This window comes from Tripterygium wilfordii, chromosome 13 (assembly GCF_013401445.1).
Source record: "Tripterygium wilfordii isolate XIE 37 chromosome 13, ASM1340144v1, whole genome shotgun sequence".
NCBI lineage: Eukaryota > Viridiplantae > Streptophyta > Magnoliopsida > Celastrales > Celastraceae > Tripterygium > Tripterygium wilfordii.
The window spans coordinates 14931857-14957205 of record NC_052244.1 but is presented as its reverse complement, the minus strand read 5'-3'; the positions used below and the strand labels follow the sequence as shown (position 1 = coordinate 14957205).

Below are 25349 nucleotides of genomic sequence, written 5' to 3'. Positions count from 1 at the left end.
GAAGAAAACCAAATAATCTCGCTTTGACAGCTAGACTGATCATCCTGATACGTCAACAGAACTGAGCACCTTTTGGACATCATCAATTGGGTTCAACATAAAAATCCATTAAGAAGTAATAGTCGTTATTGTGCTAAAAAAAAAATAGGGTCCAACTTGAAATATATACATGACCAAACCAGTCCGGGTTTGACTCGGTTGATACGCCGACTTAGAGCACTCACAAACAAACAAACAGGCAGCTTATTTGGTTTTCTCCTGAAAATCCACCTAACGAAAACCCTAGCGAGTAGAAACTCGTACAGGTATTGAGGTAAACAATGGGGAAGAGAGACAAGCAATTGGTATCAGAGGATGATCTTCTGAGTACCCTTACAGACTTCACTAGCAAGGAAAATTGGGACAAATTCTTCACCATCCGCCGCGCCGACGACTCCTTCGAGTGGTATGCCGAGTGGCCTCAGCTCCGCCACACTCTCCTCTCTCTCCTCACCAACTCTTCCTCTTCTCTTCAGATTCTTGTTCCCGGCTGCGGCAACTCCCGCCTCTCTGAGCATCTTTATGATGCCGGATTTCGTGACATTACCAACATTGACTTCTCTAAGGTCGTTATTTCCGACATGCTCCGCCGCAATGTAAGGGAACGGCCTGACATGCGCTGGCGAATCATGGACATGACTTCGATGCAGGTGCGTACTTTGTCTGCAATATTTTAGTCTGTATATGAATTGCAGTTGATTGTTTCTTCTCTGAGTGTGTCTACTTTGGCAGTTTACAGATGACACCTTTGGTGCTGTTCTTGATAAAGGTGGGTTGGATGCTTTGATGGAGCCTGAGCACGGCTCCGAGCTGGGGAATCGGTATTTATCAGAGGTGACCTGGAGTTTAGTTTAATATCTATTTTTCTTGATAATTTTCGTAGTTTTATGTGATCACATCTTCTAGTTTTCGATAATAGTAGAGTTGTCTTTGTTAGTTGGATTCTTATAAATTGGAATTTATTACCAGGTCAAGAGAGTTCTAAAATCTGGGGGGAAGTTTGTATGTCTCACATTAGCAGAATCTCATGTTCTAGGTATGTTTTATACCTGCTTTATTTGGACTACGTGTTGCTTGTGTCACTTCTTTATTAGACAACGGAATCAACTATGTGCTTGCTCTATTCAATAACTACTCCTTTAGTGGCTTGTGTGAGGGGGACGACTGGGTGCATCACTGAATTGTATTTAGTTTTTAATTTGATACTGGCCTCCTCTATCTACTTTCTTATGTTGTGCTAGCAACAAACAACATGTTTAAAAAATTACAATGGAAAATGTTTAAAAGGTGAACTTAGCGAACCGTGGTAGCAGTAAGGAAGATATGGAGAAGAATGTAGATAAAATGGGAGAAGTCTCAGGTTATTTGAATCTAACGTATGTTGAGGGGGTCTTATGCCTTATGGCTGAAATATAAAGGTTTTAAGTAATAGACTTTTAAGAATGAAATACAGAGGGCCATAAAGGCCAGTGTGGAAGTAATGAGGAAGCATAGTGATGTATAATGATGAGTGGATGTTTTGCTTTAAATAGGAGATGAAATTGATTGGTAGTAGAGAATCCTCATCGTTGACTGTAGGTGGGTTCTTACCCTAGATCCATGTATCTGACCCTTTATATTTCGGCTGAACAGGTTGTTTTCCTCTTGAATTAACTTTATTTTCCTTTTGCTAAGATGGATTCTACTTTATTTTCTCCTTTCAGATTTGTTTTTCCCCAAATTCCGATTCGGGTGGAAAGTGGCCATTCATGCGATACCTCAAAAACCATCTAATAGGCCAGGCCTTCAAACTTTTATGGTTGTTGCTGAGAAAGAGAATTCGACTGTGTTGCACCAGATAACGTTGTCATTCAATCAATCTTCTATTAATTGCAGTGGAGATCAGGTAAACTTATTGACTTATACTTCATCGTTGAATGATAAGTATCTCATTACAGTATTGATCCGCTGTACAAAACTTATTACAAAATAGAGTGTCTCAGGTAACCTACTATGCATGTTTATTCCATTTTAAGCCCTTTGAACCAATTAGTTATTAATGGTCGTGATTCGTGAAAACCTTGTTACAATTTGTCTTTTGTGCCAGCTCTGTATTGCAGAAATTTGAATAATATTCTGAAAGCTTGATGGCAGCTTCTATATGTATTTCTAGGCTATTTGTCTTTATGAAGCCATTGACAAAGAGAATCAAATACGTAAGGAATATGCCGGTGGTTCTGATGTATTATATTCTCTTGAAGACCTGCAACTAGGTGCTGAAGGGGATCTGACGACACTTAACCCAGGTCGTCGGTGTCAACTTACTTTGGGTGTACAAGGGGGATCCCGGTTCTGTTACAAAGCCTTACTTCTTGATGCAAAGCAGCAGATGGGCCCTTTCTCATATAACTTTGGCGTTTTCATTGTGCCTAAGGTATGATTGTCTTTGTATAAAATTCTGCTTGATGGGGTAGGTGGAGCAGGGGATGATGTTTTTGAAAGAATCTAGGTAACACAAGAGGGGGGGGTGAATTGTTTTACCCTTAAAAATATGTCAAATTTGAGTTTAAACCTACTGATTTCAGATTACTTTAAATCTTATAGAAACTTGATATTAGTGAATATAAGCTTGAGGTCTAGGTTAGTTCAAGTAGGAATCAAGTACTAGAACTAAATACAACAAGCACACACACAAATAAACAAGTAAAGAGTAGGGTAAGAGAGTGCAAACAGATTTATAGTGGTTCGGCTACGTATAGTCCTACATCCACTCCTCAAGGCTCCTCCTTGAGAGTTTGAATCCACTATGATTTGCTTGTTGAAGAGCCAAGCCTCTCTCTTTACACCAGCTGTTGTTTAAAGTGCCAACTTCACTTTACAATGGCTGTTTTGGCTTACCAAGTGCCAGCCTCACTTTCTTGTGATTTTGTAAGCTAACCACCAGCACTTAGACTCTTAATTGTGTGTACAAAGTGATCCTATAATGATCAAGGAGTGTACAATGAAACTTGAGTATTTTCTGAGTAAGAATGGAGGCTTGAATGCTTGTAAAACTCTCAGAGAATTGGAATCAAGTTCTATGTATTTCTATGAAGTATGTATGAGCATTTATATGCACTAGAATTCCTAAATATGTCCGTTGCATTGAGCTATACCTTTTTGACCTTTAAAGCTTTGTGATATGAAAGATTTCAGCTCCCCTTTATTTCTTTTGCAGCTGTCTTTTACTTCTTGTCTTCTCCATTTATTTCTTCTTCTTATCTCTTCAATAATTCAAACAACTTATGTCATCTCTTTTATTTCTTTTACAGCCACCTTTGACTTCTTATCTCTTTCACCTACTTCATTGCTTTTCTTTTCAACAATTGCAGCTATCTTTAACTCTTTGATCATGTGATGTCTGTAGGCGCACGGAAAGTCTTCATAATTTAATTTTCAGCATGCTTTGCTAGCTGTCATTTCAAATCAGCTGCTAATCTTTATTTTCTGCACTCATTCATTGAATTTCAGCAAGCTTTGACTTTATAGGATGACAACTTGTGATATGCTAACTTGTGTAAGAGTAGCAAAGGCCAAAACAACAAGACAATTCATAGTGAAATCTGGAACCTGAAACTTAGTGACTTGTAAGCTTGATTAAAAGCTTCATGTCTTGATCTTTGTTAGCCTTGCAAATTAAAGCATTAAAGGATAGAAACAAGTTCAGAATATAATTAAGAATGCATAGCAAACATAGAACACATATTTTGATCAACATATAGAATGCACACTTCATCATCAAAACTCATATCATAACAGTTTTCTGTAACAGTTATTACATAATAACCCTGAGTATTTTATTATGGCTTGAAGTTCCATCAATGTTGTTTTTGTTCAGTTAAGAAAGATGTTTTTGAAGAGCTAGTAAAAGTATATAAACTGGTCAGGAAGTAACACTTCTCTTGACTTTTTTGCTGATAGGTGTTTTAGTTTGATGAGTTTTTGGCTTCGAGTATCTTGTAGCGACTTCTTTAAGGCTCTCCTTTTAGCCTCCTTGCAGTTCCATGCTTGCTCCATCTTGGCGCTTCAATAAAATTATTACCTTTCGAAGGAAGAAACAATTGCGCTTCCCTCTCTTCTATTGTCTCTCACATAAAACTAAAAAAGTGATCTTGTTATGAGTTTTAGCCTTTAGGAATGTGTAGAAGTGTGATATGGTGATATTTTTTGGTGGTTTTCCCAATTTGAGACTTCGGTAACAAGTAGTGTCTTTGTGTATTGAACATTAAATATTTACGCTGGTAGGCTGAGCACGCATATGGGATGTAATTATTACATGGTAGATTGAAAGATGCCTAACTTATTATCCATGGAGTCTTCTCTGCTCCCATGCCCCATTTTTTGTTTTTAGTTCTTAGTCATGTGCATGCGAACACAAGGTAGATACAAGTGGCCCAGCATTTTATGTTTATGCCTTTTGATGTCTATGTAGCAATCCTACTTAGTGTATCAATTTGGGTAATTAGTGCGCTTCTATTTTAAATACAATAACCAAGTATTAGATTTCAGACTCGGGCTCATGAATGGCTCTTCTCTTCAGAAGAAGGACAATGGATGGTAGTTGAAAGCTCAAAGGCAGCTCGTTTAATAATGGTAGTTTTCTGGGGAGCCAATTCCCTTGTCTTTTGTATTTCAGTTTTGATGAATTTCCTTTTACTTACTGCATCTATCCATGATATCATGATGCAAATGAAGGTCGTATTAGACACGAGTCACACTAATGCTAGCATGGATGACATTCAGGTGATATAATCTTGTCCTCTAATGAGATGCTTGTATCTATTGTGCCAACAGTTAGTTACTACTATTGACTGGTATTGACATTTCATATTCGGCTTCACTTTCAGAAGGACTTGTCTCCTCTGGTTAAATCATTGGCGCCTGGAAAAGAAGAAAATGGAGCCCAAATTCCGTATGTTACTTACTGAGTATACTTTTCTTTTATACTTTTCCATGATGGCATCTTCACTTTGTTTATGCTATCAAAGTCACTTGATCCCCAAGCTTTTGCTACACCAGAACCTGTGATCGGGTGGATTCGTTGGTATGTCGATCGGTCTAAATCAACTTTCCTCTGGTTGTGCCAGTTAGGTCATTAAATTATTCAAGATATATTGAGTTATGTTTAGCATAAACTGGATGCTGGTACTGCTGGGATACTGTTCACGAATACACTAGCAGTAAGATATGCTGATATGGCCTGTTTTTTCCATTCAAAAAGAGAAAGAAACCAGATATGGCCTGTTGTAGCTGGGTCACCTTTCCTGTATGTGTTTTTAGCTGTTTAAGTTTGCAATACCTCTCTCATATTTTTTGTGCATTCTTGCTCTGACAACATTTTAAGAGATGTCTCTCAGTTTACTAATAAAATTAGATGTTTTTAAAGTTCTTTCAAGAACTCCGGGTTCGTCTGATGTGTAGATTCCAAAAGAAGTCTTTATCTTTCCATTTTGTTTCCTCTAAGAAGCCTTTGCTTTTTCCTGCGTCACTTGTAATTTAAACTTCTTACCAGACTGCTCATACTTCATACAAATGCATGCTTAACCATATAGAGTGGGTGAGTAGACTAGAGTTTGGATATGACAGAAGAATTCTGTTTCATTTCATCTATCTAACTGCATGTGCAACTTGATGGAGATTCTCAATTTTTTTAGTTATATTAGTTCTGAAATTTTATTTTGTGCATGCCTTTGGTTAGCATTCACGGCATTGTGCACTCATTTTAAGTATCCAATCCGTCTTTAATAGTCTTCACTTGCTGTACCTGGATATGGTTGTTCATTTTTAGAAATATGATCATTTACATGGAAATTTCATTATTAATTTATTCCTTACGGAGTTTAATTTTTCGTTCCTTTTTGGTTAATCAACTTTCTTTGAGGTTTAAATAGATTGAATAGTGCAATCCACAGTTTTAATAGATGGAGTACTTATAATTTCACAATTTACTTTTTTGGTTCAATGGGATGGTTCAGGGAGATTAGAAATGAGAGGGACAATCTTGAATCTTATGTAACCTTTTATGCTTGTTGTTGATCAATAAAAAAGGTCAACACCACCTGTGCACAAAGCTCTTGCAGTGGGCGGGGTTCGGATTGGGTACACACGAGATGTACGCAGACACCCACATAATATGTGGAGAGGTTGTTTCAAGGAATTGAACATGTGACCTGTAGGTTGGACCCTTATAACTCTACCACTTAGTCACATGTTCGCCTGTATGATGTAAACAGCACCTGTGCACAATGCTCCCGCAAAGGCGGGGTCGGGAACAAACAAGATGTACACATATCTTACCCCCACATAATATGTTGAGAGACTATTTTCAGGCATTGAACTTGTGACCTCTAAGTTGCACCCTTGCAACTTTACCACTAGGCCACATGTTTGAATGTGCTGTCATTCATTTAATTTTCCATACAAAAAATCCTCAGGCTAGGAACTAGTTTTCTTACTAGTAATGCGGCTAAAAAACCTTGAGGAGTACATATACATAATGTGCATGATAATACGTCTTTGCATACAGTATGATGGCATAGGATTTACCAAAATTAGTGTAAATAGTATTCCTCTCTGTCCATATATTAATATCATGATAATAAAAGTTTAAAGCAATAGCATTTTGCTCTGATTTAGTCTTTGTTGATTTTTCATCAAGATTTTAAGTCATTTTTTGGTTAATGGGAATGCCTGCAGAATAATGATGGCCAGTGACGGAATCAAGCAACGGAAAACTGTGCATCAGGTTTAAAATTCTCTTACTATTTTATTGTCTACATTATTGTGTTCATGATAACATGGGCATTTTAAGGGGTTAAATTGGATTGGATAGTCAGCAAGTTCCCTTTCTCATGTTCTCAATTTCTTCCTCGCTGAGCCTACTTAATTGCATGACATTCATACTCCGAGCATTTGTAAGGAACTAAGGATGAATTCTGCCCACTTATTATAACATTTCATTCTTTGAAGTAATGCTTAGATAGGATTATGAGTGTCTAGTTGCTAGGATTATGAGTGTATAAACTGAATTCCATTTAATTATGCTGGAACGTGTAGTGGTTTTTGTGCCATTGTTCAAGTTCGATTAGTGCTTAGAAGGTTGTCTTTATCTTCAATCCCTTTCTCTTATCACCTAAAACTTTTGTTGCTAATGTTCTTTGAAAAAAAGAACTTTAGTTACTTACGATTTGATGGCTTTATGTTCGATGATTGTTTTCTTTACTGCTTAAGCCTACTGTTGTTAGTTGAATGCGTTATATTCCTGCCACTTGAAAATTTAGCAATTAGCACGATGTTGACATTCATAGAACTTATTATCGAAATTGGCAAAGTGATAATGATGATGGGGTTTACTTGACACGGAAGCTGCTCTTTTCAGCCAGTCTACACACTTTTGCAAATATGCATTCTGGATATGGACTTTTGTGAATATGGCATTCTTTTTGGGCTTGATGATACTGGATAACTGGAACTGGCTCTTCTTCTCCTTTGCTCTATATCTTGTGCACCTTTTATTGCTATATGATCTTCAAACTTTGTATGCATTTTGTAGGTCACTTCTTCTTTGACTGGACCAATAGTTATTGAAGATGTGGTTTATGAAAATGTTGATGTTGATGTGAGTGGCCTTTTGCCATCCAAAGATGTGATATTCCGTCGCCTTATTTTCCAAAGGAGTGAAAGTTTGGTGCAATCTGAAGCCCTGTTAGTCAAGAGTGAATCTTCTCAGAAAAGTACTGGTGGAGCAGATAGAAAGAGAAGTAGTTCGTCTGCCAAAGCCAAAAGAAAGGGAAGTCGAAAACGAAATGAGGGTAATGTTTCATCTCATTATTTTAATGGAATTTTTATGCATGTCAAGCATGTTGGTCAATAATTCTTTCATGTTATTGTGACTTTTGTGCTAGTTGGTTTCACATGCGACTACTTCTGTGGACAAAATCGACTTGAATTTCAATAGGATAATAATAAATGATGATTATGCAACTTTTGATCAACTTCTAGCATTGTCAATCTTTTATGCTGCAACTTTTTATTAATCGACTCACTTCTGCTAACATCCTATTGGGATCCTTCTGGGTTGTGGTAGCTGACCATAGTCGGTCTCTTACTCTCTTTTAGATGTCTGGAGTTGTACTTGTATTCATCGTTCATTATATATTTCGTTATTACAATATTAGATTACCTGATTATATAGGAATTCCAAGATTTCCTATATTGTTAGTTTCACTAAATTTAAATTATGATTTTATTTGAATTTTTTAATTTGAATTTTTTTAGTTTTTGCTGGAATTAGTTTATTGTTTCATACTTTTGAGCCATTTCCAATCATTAAGTGTTTATTTTAGTATTTAAAGTCAACGTTTCTTGGTTTGGTTAGTTTTATATTCCATACTAGAATCTTAGTTCTATTAAAGTAAGGATCCTATGGTTTTAGGATTTGAGAGTGGTTAGTGAGAAATTACAATGAGTCCAAGATTTGAGCATCCAAGATTGGTGCCTTTAATGATTGCAGGTTGTGATAGTGGCGTTTCTTCTTCCCTCCCTCTTTCTTCAACTCTTAGCTTAATTCTTCTCTCATAGGTCATTTGCTTGCTTCTTCTTCCCTATGGGATTATTTTTCTCTTAAAGTCCACTCTCTGTTAATCTATCAATTGTGTTCTACATCATTACCTTTTGACATCCCATCTTGTTTCTTTATATTTGCTTCAAAAGCTTGTTGTTTTTCTTTCTAATATCCGTTCCTAAACATTACAGAACTAAGCGATGGGCTGAAGGTCTATCACGATTATTTGGCTAGTTCTTATCATACGGGGATTGTTTCTGGGTTTATGTTGGTTTCTTCTTATTTGGAAACTGTGGCATCAGCTGGGAAATCAGTAAGTATTGCTATTCCTGGTTTGACCTTAACTTAAATGCTATCAAGACTTGCATTTCTTTTTTTTTCATGGTTAGAAATTGTTGGAATAGTGTGTAAACTTTGTTTCAAATTTAGTGCAGAATTTTTTTTTCCAACTTTTTTCATTTGTAAAGCAAAATTGTCGTTGGATAATTGCTCAAACAAATATGCTTTTGCACGATTGTTAAAATATATGAAAGTGGACTTGCTTTCCATGTTAATAGGCCATGTGCCTTGTGTGAGACATGGACCCATTTCAGTTTGCAGTGCATTTTCAAGTTCTGAAATCAACCTTATCGTACTTTTAGTTTGCACGAATGAGTACGATTTTTCTCCTTTACATGCTTCACATCTTCATCTTAAAATAAATGACTACAGTTGCCTACTTGCCTTGTGTGCTACTGGAGTCTGACAATTATGTTTAATTAGGTTAAAGCAGTTGTGATTGGTCTTGGAGCAGGTTTACTTCCCATGTTTCTCCATGGATGTATGCCGTTTTTGCGCACTGAGGTAATCTAATATCTTAAACACTCTACACCAAACTCAAAAGATATATGGGGATAGAACAACTAATCAACTATCATTCTTGTTCAATGGCTGTACCCAGGTGGTGGAGTTGGATGCTGTAATACTTGATCTTGCAAAGGACTACTTCAGTTTTACTGAAGATGCATCATTGAAGGTAAACAAACTGTTGCTCTTATTTGTTTACTTTCATTTATGTTTTTTTTTTCCTTTCTAATTCAACAGAAAAAATATTACTTCTATCAGGTGATAGCATTACATCCTTGGAGTAGTATAGAGCTGGATATATGTAGTTAAGACAACCATGACATGACTCAAAAAATTTGGTTGCATTGTAACTTTGATCATATTTTGGAATATGCGAGAAAATGGTGTGGTTGGTAAATATTTTTTTGTTCTTCTTTTATTAATTGATGCTGCCATAGCAACTTTGGAGGAATTGTAGGGCCTTAACCTGTGAGGAGTTGTTGAGAAGTCGGTGATGCCGTCTCTTTTGAACAGCACTGAATAATTCTGAAGCTCGATTATAGGAATATATGTTGGTGGTAGTGTTTCTTTTATACATATTTCATTCTTATTGTTCATGTTAAAGCATTGCAAGATTCATTACAGCCTCTTGAATCTTGATGCAGATTTTTTTATCTTATTCCGAAAAATTTTCTTTTATGTGAAAAAGAATGCCACACTTGGATAGATTTTTTTATTTGTCCATGGTACTAAGTTAATGTAAACATAGTCCTGTGAAGTAGTTTAGCGATCCTGTTCAGAACCTAACTTGTATAAATTGAGTGCCATATGTTGTTTCTCACGTATTAGTTAAGTTACCTTTAGCACTGAATTGGTTTGAATCAACTAGTGCTTAGAATTCCAAGAAGGCCTCCACTTATCCCTATCCTTAATTTGGTATCTGCACGGTGCTCATCAATTGGATTCTTCTATGAGTGTTCAGGTACATATTGCAGATGGGATCCAGTTTGTCAGACATGCAGATGAAGGGTTGTCTATTGTCCCGAGAAAGGAGAATGATTCTGGTGATATAAAATCGTTTTCTTCTGATGAAAACTGTGCCCCATTTCTTGCAAGTGGTGGAGGAAGTACCAAGGTTGACATACTTGTTATAGATGTGGACTCTGCAGATTCAAGGTGATTGTTCATATTCTATTTCTTTTGAATTCATGCCAAGGTCTTTCATCCTCAATTCCAGTACTAATTTAACTTTGTTCTTGTACAGTTCTGGAATAACATGCCCTGCTGCAGATTTTATAGAAGAATCATTTCTTCTGACTGTGAAAGATGTCCTTTCTGAGGAAGGTCTTTTTGTTATTAATTTGGTCTCAAGGTCTTCAGCAGCTAAAGACATGGTTATTTCTCGAATGAAAGCGGTCAGTGACTAACTAGTGCATATCATTATACATCAAATGCCTACTTACTGTTTCTTCGATTTGCCACATCTTGATAGATCACTTTAGTGCAATACAGAGACCGACAGATTAACTAGTACATATCGTTATAATCTGCAATTAGTGAGATGATGTAAATTTCCCTACCCAGCAGTTTAGTACTCTGCATTAGATTATTGCTTACAAGGAAATTCAATGCGGTGTGAAATCTGATTCTCATTATGTTATGTTATCCTCTCCTCCTTCAGGTCTTTAGCCACCTCTTTTGCCTTCAACTTGAGGAAGATGTCAACTTAGTTCTTTTCGGTGTTTGTTCGGAGTTGTCTATCAAGGAGGGTTGGTTCCCCGAGGCTGCTGGTCGGCTTGAGAAACTGTTGAATTTCAAACACCCAGAAGTAAGAAAAAGCATCATGGACGCCTCGAAGAAAATAAGATGTTTAAAGTGAAAGGCAGTGAAGCAGGCATGGTTGAGTGAGAGCAGGCATTCATGGTTCTTGAGGTTAATATAAAAAATAGTTGGACCTCATGTGATCCTGTGAAATGCCATAAGGATGGATATTTTTGATGATGTGCAGCCGAATTGACGACGACGGAGTCGAGGAAGAAATTAGAAAGCATTAATATATAGACCTTACCAGTCATTTTTCTAGATATGTATAATCCTTAATAATAATACAACAAAGGAGAGGATACTCGTGGCTGCTACTTGAACGATTACCGGTGGCGGGCTCAGATGTTTGGGTTGCGATCACCCTGGGTTTGAGCCATGTTCCACACGTTTCAGTGTTAGAAAACATATGATTCTCTAAAACTTTGAACCAAATGTAAGGATATAAGTGAGGACAAGGGCGTATATTGTGAAATATGTTTAGCCATTGAAATCGAATTTTGAACATACATATGTCTAATTCAGTTTATTGTCAACGGAGTCATCTCTCATTGGTGCAAACTTAACGGACTTGTTAGTGAAGATAACTCTGTTTAAACCTTTAAACCTTAATGTTAACTAGTATTATTTTAGAGTCTAGATTAGTTCGAGTAGCAGAAATTATCATAGAAGAGAAAAATTTTAAGAAAAAAAACCTAAATAATTTTCGGAGTTTCTTACTTTGATTCATATTTATAGAAGTGAAAAACTTTTGACGATATATAATAGGGTTAATTATACATTACAGCACCGAAAGATAGGGGTTGTTACAATTTGGTCACCGGATTTGCATTTGTTACAAAATCATTATTCACAGTGAGGTTGACAACATATTGCTCAGGCCTTTTGGTCACTTGAAAAATGGAGTGGCCACTATCCCCAGCCCAATGTGCTGTCCAATAGCCACTGTTTGCCCTCTCCATTTCGACCTTGGCAGCAACCCTTGGAACAAGTCTTCCTTGGTACCTTCTCATTTTTCTTCTCAACTTGACATGCCTGTTCATTGCTTCTAGCCTCAACTCTTCCAATAGTGTGATTATTGGTTTGTCCCTAAATTCCAGTATCTTGGCATTGAAACTTTCTGACATATTGTTCAAAATGGCATCATTCTTGGAATGGGTCATGAAAAATGCCCTAGACCACACGTTTGGTGGAATATCATGTAACCAAAGCCATGCCTCTTCCTTCAGACCCCTCATTTTTGCAATCTCCAACTGAAATTCTTGATATGTTGTTGCCTTAGCACATTTAAACAGCTGCTTTTTGAACTGCAAACCCTTGAACCTCTTGGCGAAGTTGCTGTAAATGTGTCTGACACAAAACCTATGCTCAACTCCATTTCCTAATGCCATAAGAGCAGGAACCAAACCCTTCTGTCTATCAGACATGAATGACCACTTGTTCTCTTCTATAGGTCCAATGTCCTCCAACAATCTATCCAAAAACCACCTCCATGATTCACCATCTTCCTTACCTACAACTGCCCATGCAATGGGGTAAATTCCATTATTACCATCTTGAGAAACTGCTGTCAGAAGATGTCCACCATATACACCCTTTAGGAAACAACCATCTAGCCCAATCAATGGCCTACACCCAGCCCTAAAACCCCTCTTTAATGCATCAAGGCACACATAAATTCTCTTGAATACAGCTGGTGTTTCTGGAGTAGGCCTCTCAACAATGTTAAGAAAGCAAGAGCTCCCTGGATTGCTCCTAAGTACCTCAGCACCATAATCTCTAAGCCTCAGATATTGATCTTTGTGAGTACCATCAATCATCTCTTGTGCAAATCTCTTTGCCCTAAAAGCATGTGTTCTATTTACCTGGATAGAGAGGTTGTCTTTGATCCACACAACTAAGTCAATGGATTTTACCCTAGGCTCACCCCTAACCTTTGTTAAAATTTTTTTGGCTAACCATTTAGTAGAGGCTTGCTTCACAACAAAAGACCTACTACAGTTGTGCTTATTCACAAAAGTCTTTATCTGATATGTCTCCTCTCCACTTATTTTAGAGCACCAAATCCTAAAAGGGCACCCTTCCTTGCATTTAACTTGACATCTTTTTTTGTCATTTCTATCAACTCGAATTTGCCTTCCATTTGCCACAGCATAGTCTCTAACAGCTTGCTTAAATTCAGCCAAGTTTGTAAAATGCATCCCAAGCTCAAATGTCACTTCACTCATATCAGCATTTGTATTAAATTCTGGCATAATCCTTCTCCCTTGTCCAACAACTGTTTCATCATCAGAAGAGTGCAAACTCTGCAACTCATCACTTGCATACCCTAATTGGAAGTCAGGATCATCACTTAAACTCATATCACTGCCCCCTCCAGCTATTCTACCTTCCTCAACATCAACTTCATCACCATCAGCTACTTCATCAGATTCACCTTCCTCCATATTATCTCCTTCATAAGATTCATCACCATCAGAGGTATCACTCTCACTATCACTTCCTCCACTTTTATCACCTTCCTCCATATTAATCTCCTCTATTAGTACTTGTTGTTCTACACTAGCTAGGTAGGAATCAAGGACTTCATCATCAAGATCATCACCATCAGATAAATATCCTTCACCATCAACTCGAATCTCATCATCAGCTCTAACATCATCACCATCATTTGCCATGTTTCACACCTGGAAAGAATATGATTAAAAACCACTATTGCTCTAACGTATTCAACTAATTAAATAAATATTTGGGACCACAAACAATAAAGAAAAAAAGAAAGAAAGCAGACAAAGTTGTATGACATTTTTGGGACCACAAAGTTCCTAAATTTGTTACACACGGGACCACACAGCAACAAGTATGCAAAATTTCATTCTTTTCTTGTCACTATATGCCAAATCGTACAAGATTTGGGGTAATCTTAAACCCTAATGGTATAATGAAACATGGACGAAATTGCCAAGACTTTAACAGAGATGAAACCCAGAGAAAAACCAGCACTTACCTCCCCAAAAACCCAGCAACAAATCTGATCTTCGCGAAGCCTTGTTCTCCGTCTCTTTGTCTTCAAGTGTGGTTGCAGAGCAATATGTTTTAGATCTGTGGTTTAGCTCATCGAAGATGGAAGTGTTTGTGATTTAGGTGGGATATTTTACGATTTCGCGCCAATTATGTTGCCCTAGAAGCCACATCAGCTGCCACATAAGCATCTACCAACATGGAAGACAAATAAGCAACCACGTTTGCATATTTTGGCCAATAGACGTTGACTGGGTGCCACATCAGCACTCCATCTGACCGGATTTAAGTGAAATCTGCCCGGATGACTATTTTGTTTCATTTTTTCACTTTGAATAATGATTTTGTAACAAATGCAAATCCGGTGACCAAATTGTAACAACCCCTATCTTTCGGTGATGTAATGTATAATTAACCCATATATAATATAAAAAGGTTTTCTTCATACTTACTTTTTTTTAATTTCTAAAACGATAAATCAAGCTTTTCTTTTCTTTTTTAATTTGAACATGTATTTGTCAGTTGTCGCCAAAAAAAAAAATTAAAAAATGTCATTTGCAGCAGCTTCCACGTCTACCCAAAGCCCTAAAACTAAAACCCCTCCTCTGCGCCATTTCTGATTTCTCCCCCATAACCAGAACACCTACCTGTTTTTCCTCATATTCTCTCACTATATCTTTTCTCAACACATATATATGTTTATGCAACTCTGCTCACTACGCAGGCCCCGACTATGAAAGCTTGGAGGGCATTGAGACCCATCACTGCTCGCTCATCCAGACCCCTCAAGTCTCCCCATCTCAACCCAGCAGCAGCAAGTCTTCTCTCTCGTTTCTTCTCCGCCCAATCCCAACAAAACGACACCGAAGTTGACGACTGCTCTGTGTTTGATAGCTCCCAATACGCTATTCCCAACACGAGCTCGGATACTAACACTTCTAAGAAGGAATCCAATTGGGATGTCAAGTATAGAGAGAGAGCTGATACATTGGTCTTTGGGAAGGAAACCCAGAAAAAGAAATTCACGGTTGAGGGGGAAGACGAGGTGAGCAGCAGGGTACTTGCCAAATTGTTGCTTGAGGCGGCACTCGAGAGGGCGGATGAGGAAGAAGAGGAGGAGGTGGGGGGTGTATTGGTTAGGGAGGAGAACCAGAAGTCGCTTTCCGTAGGGATGATTGGTGCACCGAATGCTGGAAAGTCTGCACTCACGAATTACATGGTTTGTTAAGTGCCCGTGTTGATGTTGTAATATATCCAATAATTTTGTTTGATTGGGTTTAATTGAGTTATTTCTTTAACACTAATGGAGTTATAACTTGATGTTTTGTTTAGTTCATTAAATGGTAAGACTATCCCAACTCTGGCCTATTTTATAAACAGTTTCTTGTGCCACTGGATTTGTGCAATGAAAACTGCACTTTTTTCAAATACAATTAGGTTTATTTAGAAGCTTGAGGAATCAAATGTTCCTCTTTCGTTTCAAATTGGGCCTGACTTAGCGAAATCGTGCAAGTGGTTTGTAGTTTTGGATGTGGATGAGTATAATAGGGAGGTAGAAGTACTGCAATAAGGAAATGGTATTTTTTTTTTGTTTAATAAAAGATCAGGTTAAGCAGTTAATTTTGGGTTTATGTTCCATCTGAACATATGATTTTTCCTACTCTTCTGTAAGTTGCATTCTCTGCATGGAGGGTGAACCGCTGAACTGGCAAGGCCATCAGTTAGGCCTATTTTCTACACATACGTCTATGAAGTATGCACATTTTTGTGTTTGTGTGGGAAACCAGGACAATTGCTACTCTATTTTTGTTGCTTCAATTACATTTGTCAAACTTTCTCAAGGGCTGATTATTTGTGTTGTGTCTAGAGAACGTATTGACCACTTTGGGTATTAAGATTTAAATCTAAAGAGCTTAATGAAGTTGCACCATTGTAGAGCATCCCTGGTCATTAACTTAACTCTTGATATCTTCAGTTCTAATCCAAATTCTGTGATGCCGGGTAGTCGATTTTGTTTATTTTCCTGTTTGTTCTGTAGGTTCCTTTTCTATAGTCCAGGATTCCTTTTTTTAAAAAAATATGTAAGAACATACTAGGATCTTTATCGGATCCCATTCTTGACCTAAACAGGACAGGAGACCTTGTCTTTTGTTCTTGATCACTAAGAAATAGCATCTCACATCCTCTGTCTATACATTTTACAGCTGTTTAATCCATTATTGAATGCATTTGAAAGGGAGTATGTGAAGAGGCCCCCTTTAAATATGTTTGAAATATCTTTTTAAGCTGGGTTGTATTACCTTTTTCTTCACACATGTATATTTGGCTTTGCTTATGAGCTACAAAGCATTATTTACAATCTTAATTTCTGGATCCTATAATCATATTTTCTTCCAATGTTTGCAAGTGCTGAGTGATTTATTTACCAAATGTGCTATAGGCTGGGACAAAGGTGTCTGCAGTGTCGCGGAAGACAAATACGACTACCCATGAAGTTTTAGGAGTTATGACGAATGGGGACACACAAATTGTAAGTTTGCTGCTGCCAGTTCCTTATATATGTGCCATTTCATCAACATCAATTCATGTATGATGTGCATATTGTCTAGGTGGTAAAACTTTATGAATTGAAAGCTCTTTAAAACACATCCGCCCACCATCAAGGGCACCTACCCGTCGCCTTCACAAAGCACACACAATAGGTACAAACTAAATAAAATAACTTGCAAGGCTATCCTCGTGTCCCCTTGCCTTTAAGAGCACCATGACTACAACACATGAATAAATTGTTGAGAAAAGTGAGTAAACGTTTCAGAAATTTGAGTAAATTAAAGTTTCCATGCCTTAGAGGCATCATGGAAAAGCCTGCATTTATATGGTTTTTTCCTAGTTATTTTGTATGTTTGTAAACAATAATGTCCAAGAAATCGCTTTCACTATTAAAATGGTCTTTCATGCTGTCCAAGTATATCCCAACACATACCTACATTCAAATATGTATGTGAGTGTGTGTTTCTGTATCAATGCAGATGAATGGTTGAAATTGCAGTCCTTCTTTGATACTCCATTTTCGTGTATTAATACATATATGAATTATTGAAATTGCAGTGCTTCTTTGATACCCCTGGAATTATGCTAAAGACCAGCGGGTTTCCTTCGAAGGATTCCAAAGCTCGTGTGCAAAGTACTTGGAGCACAGTTGAATTATATGATGTGCTAATGGTTATTTTTGATGTCCATAGGCATCTTACGAGGTCAGTAATATATTGAGTATGGTTTTGAAAAGATGTATTTTTCTTCTTCTTTTTTATTCATTGCAAGTTTATCTTAGCATCCTTATTTGTGGATTTCTTTTTCTTCTTTGTTCATGATAAAAATTTCACATATGGCTCAGCAGTAGAGGTATATCTTGGGCAGGGCCAGGTATACTTTCGGATCATGCTTACCATGTTGGTCTGAGCAATGCTCTTAGATAAAAAATTTAAAGTCAAATCCTTTGGAAACCATTTAAAAATTTTGGGCACTTCGACTGGGAGAACAATCCCACACTTAGATTCTGAAAGAACACGCCCAGAACACTACTTGGTGCAGTCCAAAATTTCTAGCCTGGTTAAACTTAACAGGATAAGCACCATTGCTGAAGTTGGCCCACGGATTGCACCTTTCTAATGGGCTGCATGGAAACGACAATTCTGTTCAAATCATATAAAATTTAGTATACCCTTTATACATACATGTTGACATCTATATCTCTGCCCATCAAAAATGAAACGGCATCTCTGATCTTAACTTCATTGCATCTTTTACTGCAATATGAATAACTTCAGTCACTTTAAGAAGTGTGATAATTGCATTTTCATTTCTTAAATTTTAGTTTTCTTTTCGAGAACATGCTTAGTGTTAATGCTGTTTCCTCCCAACATAGCTGATCAATTATTCTCTTCTCTCCATTTTATTTAGACCTGATTCAAGGGTTGTAAGATTGATTCAACGTATGGGAGCAGAGGCACACCAAAAGCAAAAGCGGGTGTTATGCATGAATAAAGTTGACCTAGTCGAAAAGAAAAAAGAATTGCTGAAGGTTACTGAAGAATTTAAAGATCTTCCCGGGTATGACAGGTAGGGTTTTCTTTTTGCAAATTTTGGCAATTTACTAAGTATGCTTAATAGTTTCTGATTCCTAAATGTAAACATTTTGTATTTGAAGGCATTTCATGATCTCAGGACTAAAGGGGTCAGGAGTACAAGATCTTACTCAATATTTGATGAAGCAGGCATGTTCTTTTTCATTTAATGAAACACACTAGTAGTCTAGTAGAATCACAATATTTACAGGTTGGCATATTTTGATTGGTGAAAGAACTGATCTCCATTTTGTATTGATTTGATTGGACTGCATTTTATATGTTTGTCTGGAGAGGGAAAAAAAAAGGGGAAAGAAAAGACACTCTGTCGTGCTGTTGGACAAGTTATAGCAAGATTGAAAGAGATGATGGATTTTGCACATCATAATTCATGCAGGAAATACATTCTAGGACCCGAGATGTGTTTCTTTAAATATGTGATTAGTATATTTTAAATAACAAGTGGTAAGGTGTCTATCAGGAATATCTCTGTGTAAATTTCCTGCATGCAAGAGATTGAATACTTTGTTGAATAAAACTGCTCGGCATTAAAGTTTACAGGGAATACATCTTACTGCAGCTTCCAGGATATCAATCGGTTTGTCACTTGTGTATTTAACCATTACCTTCTTGCTTGCCATATTCATTCATTTCTCAGCCAAACTACTATGTCAAAGAAAAATGAGTTCAATTATTTTATTTTTTGTTTTGTGGAAATGCCTTCGTTGGTTTTGGCTCCCATTTTCTAATGCATCTCTGCAGTCAGTTTTGGTTGCAATATCCCCCCATAGTAGATTGAACAAAAATGCTTAACGATTAGCCTGTTTACCTCAGTGTCTTGTCATATATTTGTGGAACAAATGCCCTTGTACTGTTTTTGTTCTGTCCTGGTGATTTTCTCTGACACTGGTGCTTCTCTCATTTACTATTCTTAGGCTATTAAAAGACCCTGGGATGAAGATCCTTTCACGATGAGTGAAGAGGTTATGAAAAGCATTTCATTAGAAGTTGTCCGTGAAAAGTTATTGGACCATGTCCACCAGGTAATTCTGGGAATCTTATGCCTTTGAATTGTGAGGTTGTGGTGTATTCCATCAATACATAGTTTGAAAGAATAAAATGGGTAGCTGATGGTTTTTTTTATAGAGATATGGTTAGAGACTTAGAGTACTTTAACTGAAAATCAAAGCGGGCACATTTCAGGAAGTTCCATATGGTATTAAACATCGCTTGACAGACTGGAAGGAACTACGAGATGGTTCTCTTAGGATTGAGCAACACTTCATCACTCACAAGGAAAGCCAGCGTAAGATTCTTGTGGGCAAGAATGGCTCCAAAATAGGGTACACCTTTCTTGGTCCCATTTACTTTTTTATACTATTTGCTTCTTTGTTTGAATGACTTTGTTTCTGTTTATTATCTTCAGGAATGTTTAGCATAGATAGACGAGGACATGTTTGATTCCCCTCTCCAGTATAATATTGACTGGTGTTCTGGAATGATCCGAGTACACTATTAATTCAGCATTGGCTTGTGGCATTGAAAATTGCTCCAGTCCACATAGTTTCTAATCTTATATCAAGGAACCTCAAGCATCTAACTAGTTCTCCCAGATTCATCTTGTCCCTAACTTTCTGGTAAAAGCATAGTCAATTGGGGTTTTGTAGAGGTGCTGGGATCAATTTTCGGACAGGCCACTTGAGACCAGCCTGGCCTGACATTGGACTGGGGAGAAAAGACTAGTGATTTTTCAAACCTTGTAGAAACTTACACGAGGCACTTCTCCACATGGGCTTGAGGGGTTCCTTTAAAGTAAATTCATAGATGGTCACCTGTGGTAGTCTTATTTCATTTTTGAGTCAATCTACTAAAGTTCTTCCGCATGTTAGATCTTAATGTTACATTATGACTTATAGTAATGCACTTTAGTCTTCCTGCTGAATCTAAGCTTTTATTTAAACTCCGTTTCGGCAAAGCAAATGAAATTTTGTTTAGTAATGTATTTTTGTTCTAACGCAGGAGAATTGGCGTGGAAGCTAATGAAGAGCTACGGTCTATATTTAAGAGGGAAGTACATCTCATCCTCCTGGTTAGGGTCAAATGACACTACTCAATAAACTAAACAAGAGTCAGGAGTCAGGAGTTGCACCTTCTAAACGCATATATGCAAGCCTTTCAAGTTTGACGGGGATTATCTGCGTCGATTGGACTACAAGAATGAATGAAGATGCTGTAATTCTTGCAGAAATGCCCTGTTATTCATTTTTGTTTAGCTATTTTGATAAGATCACTCACTTTTCTAGCATTAGTATTCCTTAATATATCCTTGTATCCTTTTTTGTGGAAGCAGAGTTCATTCAATCAACAATTGTATTAATTATTGATTATTGACTGGAACATTTTACTGAAGCTTCAAAGTAAGTTGTGTATTAGCATTCAATAAATTTGTTTTTGGGTTGCAAAGTAAATCCTTCACATTTAATGACCATTTTTTTTCTCATGCAATTCCATGATAGTTCAAAATCTAATTACACCAAGAAAATAACCAGAAAATAAAATGAAGAGAGGAAACTGTCACTTTGTATTAAAAGTAATTTACGTGTATCATCATCTTGCATTCCCTATATCTTCAAGTTTGAACAAAATCCGCCTTGCAGTCACATGCTTACTTGTAATCAAGAATAGCCTTCAAGTGAAAAATCCGTTCAACTTTTCTGGTCGAGTGTGAAGAAGCTTCGTCGTGCTTTGAAGTCGATAATGTTTTTCCGGGGACAATTACAATTACGAAAGGTGAGATGAAGATGCTTCGAAGTTCGTCCTGGGATTTTGATTTGTAAACACAGGAGGCTCTATGGGTTCACTGCTTCCCATATCCTTTGTTTTGTGAAGGAGAAAGGTTCCAGACAAAATTGTAATGAAGCCGCACAACTCGGTTACAATTTGAGAAGCATTTTGTGAGTCCCAATCCTATAAGTAAACAGAGAAAGAAAAAAAACTAATTATGAATACTTTAAAGCACTAAAATCTTACTATATACATACATACACACACAGACACACACATATATATATATATTGGGGTAAAAAAGATAACCTTAAACATGATCATACTGGCAAGAATAGTGAGTGAGGTAAACATGACATAGTAGATGGGAGATATAACGGCTGTGTTGAAGGTGTCCAATGCCTGCAACATATATATATATATATATACAGATGCTACGTTTAGCCTTCAACTTAGAGTAAAACATTGAATAATTGGAAAGTAAATATGAACAAATTAAGAATAAGACGAACAAAGAGCATATGCCATCATTCCCCATCTGCATACTCTATTTATGTGTAGAGTTTCAATAGAAAATGATGAAAAAGAGAAGATTTATTCGCTGGAGCACCACATAATCTATGTCAAAGTGAGAGTCTCCGAACGATACCTTGTTTAAGTAGTCAATTTGTAGAAGGCAACAAACCACCACAACAAAAGTAAAAAGCCAGGTCTGAAAGTAGATAAACTGATTCATTCCAGAAAATGTAAGCTTTAACGCAATCGCAAGTGCTTTCACACTCATTACCTTCAGAATAACAAGAAGAGTTACAAGCCTTAAAAAAAGAGAGGAAATACTGCACATTTTTCATATACGAAACATCGAATAGGATACTGACCGTTAGAGAGCCCATGAGAGAGCAGATTCCAACATATACAATCAGATGGCTATGTCCATAGAGCGGCACATATCGAAGAATAAGGATGACGACTAGAACGACGACTATACAAGTGTAGACAAGGAAACCTGCTAATCAAAATATTCCTCAAAAATTCATATCTTCTTACTACGCATTCAAAATAGCATGTACAAGTTCTCATACCTGGCTCTGTCGCAAGGTTCCATACTTCCTTCACAGATTCCATATTTTTTTCTTGTGGAGCATGTAAAACAATACTCGTAGAACCCACCACACAGAGAACGCATCCAAGCACACCAAAAATGTGCAATTTCTCTTCTAAAATGAAATGTGCTAGCACTGCACTGCATAATTATGTTTCGTTCAGAAAATTACCTACATGACCCGACAAGGAGTTCTTGACCTAGTGTTAGCCTATTCTCATATTTTAAGGTAAGGTTCGAGTCTCCTTTCACGCTGATAATAATAAATACAAATTAAAAAAAAATACTTGATCCATACATAACTAGAATATATCTATAGGTACCTATTTACATTTTTTTTTTCCTTTTGAGAAGCAACCTACTTACATACATTGTACATGTAATAAACAAAAAAAAAAATTAAGCATATATACTGTGAAACATTGACATGAGCTGTACCTGAAAATAATACTTAAAGCTCCCAAGGGAGTTACAAGTATTGCAGGAGCATATGCATAGGCGGCAAAATTAGCTACCTCCCCAACAATCACTGAAAGAGAGAATAATGTCATATTAAAAAAAAATACAAGGAGTGATACAGAAAGAAGGAATTCCCTAAAATCATAAAAGCACTTATAAAAGTTTGGAAAAATAACATGTCAGCAAATAGTTACAATGGCGGAGTGATGATAACCTGCCATTTGATTTTCCAATTAGCATTAACACAAGAGAAACTAAACAAACTACTACATAACAAAAAAGTAACAATATCTTCTTTTCCACCTGTTGTTTCTTCTGGTTGCTCCGGTGGCTTTGGCCTTTGAAAAAAAAAAAGAAATTCAAATGTAATTGTAGACTATGAAACTGCTGGTCAACTGAATTTTATTTGCCACCATTTTGAAGAAGTTTTTATGGAAATTAAAGGCTTTTTCGACCTTTCATTTTCACTACAACAAACAAAAATCAGCAATTGAAGAACAATGTTGTATTTCAAGTGCGTAATGCTTATACTCCCATGACAGCATTTAAAGGTAAACCCATCTTCAATCTGTGCAAATTTTGTAAGAATATTCACTAACCATTATTAGCTTGGAAATAATACCTTGTTATATAATGTAGATATCATCCAATTCTACAAACAATCTACAAAAAGCAAAGGGAAAGAGAAGTAGCATCAGGAAAACTTACTAGTTATCATCCCAGCCCACCACCAGGGTTCATACAAGTACGAATGTCCTCCTGCGCCTGATCATACAAATGCAACCTATTCAATAATTAGAAGGTTATCTCTTATTTTTTGCATTCTTTTGCTTCTGCTACTTTTTAAGAAAAATGACTCAAAAAGGAAACCCAAAAAAGAAGAAGCAAAAACATGTGAATATAAGCAATGCCAAAACTGAACAAACAAAGAATTGTAATCTTTGGAACATTAATGGCCATAACTTCATGGTTCATATATTTTGATGCCTTTACAAAGCTCAAAAAAAAACATAAATTGACATTTTCCAAGCATATGTGTATTCTAAAACGAACAATTCATTAGAGAGAGAACCAAAATAACGAAAATCGACCTGCTCTGGTTCCATTAAGCCCAGACTTTTGGAGACCCTTCTTCTTGACAATGAAGCTCGACCCGATAAAAATGCTCGATGAGACGGCCAAAACAAGTCCATGAACATTGTCTGATGATATCCCCATCGAATAGGGAACAATTCCTAATCCAATGGTTCAAAATCTTGCAGGGCAAGAATCTCCCAATCCAAATTTCTACACTAATCCGACCCAAAAATCAAAAGCTCACAATCACAATTAGGATAAATAAAACAGACATGGACGTTGATGTTCATACACACATTGTTATACATATATGGTGCATCACATATATATATCTCTATAAAAATTGATTTATGAAAGAAAGACGGTACCTTTCTTGGCACGCTGCAGAGGGGATGGTGGGTTACAAATATAACTCCACCATGGCAAGCAAGAAAGCAACGATGAGAGTGGTAATGGTGGGAAATTTTTGATGGGTTGATTACCTGCAAATGAAATGAAAGAGAAAGAAAGAGAGGATGAGAGGTATACAGCAACAAAGGCAATGGCGCCGTACGTTGAATAAAAATGAATTGGCCTCCCGCAACCCACGGTTACACGACAACAAATGCTTTTATGCTTATATGGCTTAACTCTTAAGTCCATAATTTTCTGTTTCTCTCCTGTTCAATTTTTTTTTTTAAAGACCCATAAACTACACACGCTAAATCATGTTTGAAGTCATGAATACCACCACAACTAATAAAAACTACCCAAATCCCAACCCTGTTTAATATTCCTTAAACTGTTTCTAAAGTTGTTTTTGCCAAAAATTGGACCATAAACACAATAATAAGGAGATTACAAACCAACGGGGATGACTCCCAAGTCCCAATATCGATTGAATGTAAGAACCCGAACTAAAAGGAACTAAGAGCAACTAAACTTCACCAAAATTATCAAAGCTGCCTACCCATTACTCAGGGTCCGTTTGGCAGACAATTTTGTCAGTAGCGTATATAGTAGCAGATATAGTGATAGCATATATGCTGGACAATATTGGTAGTAAATATGCTGCTTAAATGGTCTGTGCTGTTTGGTTCAACTTTTACTGATAACATATATGCTGGGTAATATTCTGAGGCAAATGACATACAAGGGTATTAGGCATTTTAGTGATAACATATGCATATAATCGACAGAAAATATAACAATTAATTTATTAAACAAAGATAATTAGTTTAACTATTTATAAATAGTTAAATAGAAGACGAGAAATCGCATGAACTAAGAAGATGAGAAAGAGAAATTGCACAACTGAGTTCTATCAATAAAAGGCAGGGTTATTCTAGGTAAATCAATAAAATAATGGGGTATAAAATGGGTACGAAATATGCAATTGTCTCAAAATTGTATCAAAACCGACAATTTTAAAACCACAATAATATGGTATCAAAATTGCATTGGTGTTCGTGCCATGAAATGGCCGTTTGGTGACAAAAAACAATATATTGTCTTTGGTAGCATATATTGTCTTGGA

At 36.7% G+C, this 25349-nt stretch overlaps 4 protein-coding genes across 10 annotated transcripts; 2 read left to right on the top strand and 2 right to left on the bottom strand.

The window, feature by feature from the left end:
* The first annotated feature begins 320 nt into the window (after nucleotides 1-320).
* On the top strand, nucleotides 321-11773 carry LOC120013159 (eEF1A lysine and N-terminal methyltransferase). Of its 2 annotated transcripts, none has more exons than XM_038864878.1 (16): nucleotides 321-689; nucleotides 772-873; nucleotides 1009-1075; nucleotides 1743-1924; nucleotides 2192-2452; nucleotides 4567-4650; nucleotides 4753-4800; nucleotides 4905-4969; nucleotides 6754-6802; nucleotides 7610-7868; nucleotides 8812-8933; nucleotides 9383-9463; nucleotides 9561-9635; nucleotides 10428-10621; nucleotides 10710-10860; nucleotides 11127-11773. In XM_038864878.1, exons 1-16 carry the CDS (start codon nucleotides 321-323, stop codon nucleotides 11322-11324), a joined length of 2307 nt encoding a protein of 768 aa, XP_038720806.1. In that variant the 3' UTR covers nucleotides 11325-11773. The 2 variants fall into 2 exon arrangements, with proteins under 2 accessions (XP_038720806.1, XP_038720807.1); XM_038864879.1 differs by having other exon boundaries at nucleotides 552-689; nucleotides 779-873; nucleotides 11127-11324.
* Nucleotides 11774-12072: 299 nt separating this feature from the next.
* LOC120012641 lies at nucleotides 12073-14686 on the bottom strand. Its single transcript, XM_038864077.1, has 2 exons — nucleotides 14274-14686; nucleotides 12073-13953 (listed from the first exon to the last, which is right to left on the bottom strand). The coding sequence occupies exon 2, from the start codon at nucleotides 13942-13944 to the stop codon at nucleotides 12073-12075; it is 1872 nt and encodes a 623-aa protein (XP_038720005.1). The 5' UTR covers nucleotides 13945-13953; nucleotides 14274-14686.
* A 158-nt stretch (nucleotides 14687-14844) lies between these two features.
* Nucleotides 14845-20820, top strand: LOC120013712 (GTP-binding protein ERG). Its single transcript, XM_038865607.1, has 8 exons — nucleotides 14845-15506; nucleotides 16728-16817; nucleotides 17396-17541; nucleotides 18248-18406; nucleotides 18495-18561; nucleotides 19347-19454; nucleotides 19615-19754; nucleotides 20431-20820. Exons 1-8 carry the CDS (start codon nucleotides 15021-15023, stop codon nucleotides 20513-20515), a joined length of 1281 nt encoding a protein of 426 aa, XP_038721535.1. The 5' UTR covers nucleotides 14845-15020; the 3' UTR covers nucleotides 20516-20820.
* On the bottom strand, nucleotides 20755-24417 carry LOC120013713 (probable magnesium transporter NIPA2). 6 transcript variants are annotated; one of them, XM_038865609.1, is made up of 9 exons: nucleotides 24202-24417; nucleotides 23848-24048; nucleotides 23465-23521; nucleotides 22736-22826; nucleotides 22278-22438; nucleotides 22074-22201; nucleotides 21845-21982; nucleotides 21505-21597; nucleotides 20755-21378 (listed from the first exon to the last, which is right to left on the bottom strand). In XM_038865609.1, the coding sequence occupies exons 2-9, from the start codon at nucleotides 23972-23974 to the stop codon at nucleotides 21193-21195; spliced, it is 981 nt and encodes a 326-aa protein (XP_038721537.1). In that variant the 5' UTR covers nucleotides 23975-24048; nucleotides 24202-24417; the 3' UTR covers nucleotides 20755-21192. The 6 variants fall into 6 exon arrangements, with proteins under 6 accessions (XP_038721537.1, XP_038721536.1, XP_038721538.1 ...); XM_038865608.1 differs by having other exon boundaries at nucleotides 23848-24043; XM_038865610.1 differs by having other exon boundaries at nucleotides 22074-22177; nucleotides 23848-24043.
* Nucleotides 24418-25349: the final 932 nt, after the last annotated feature.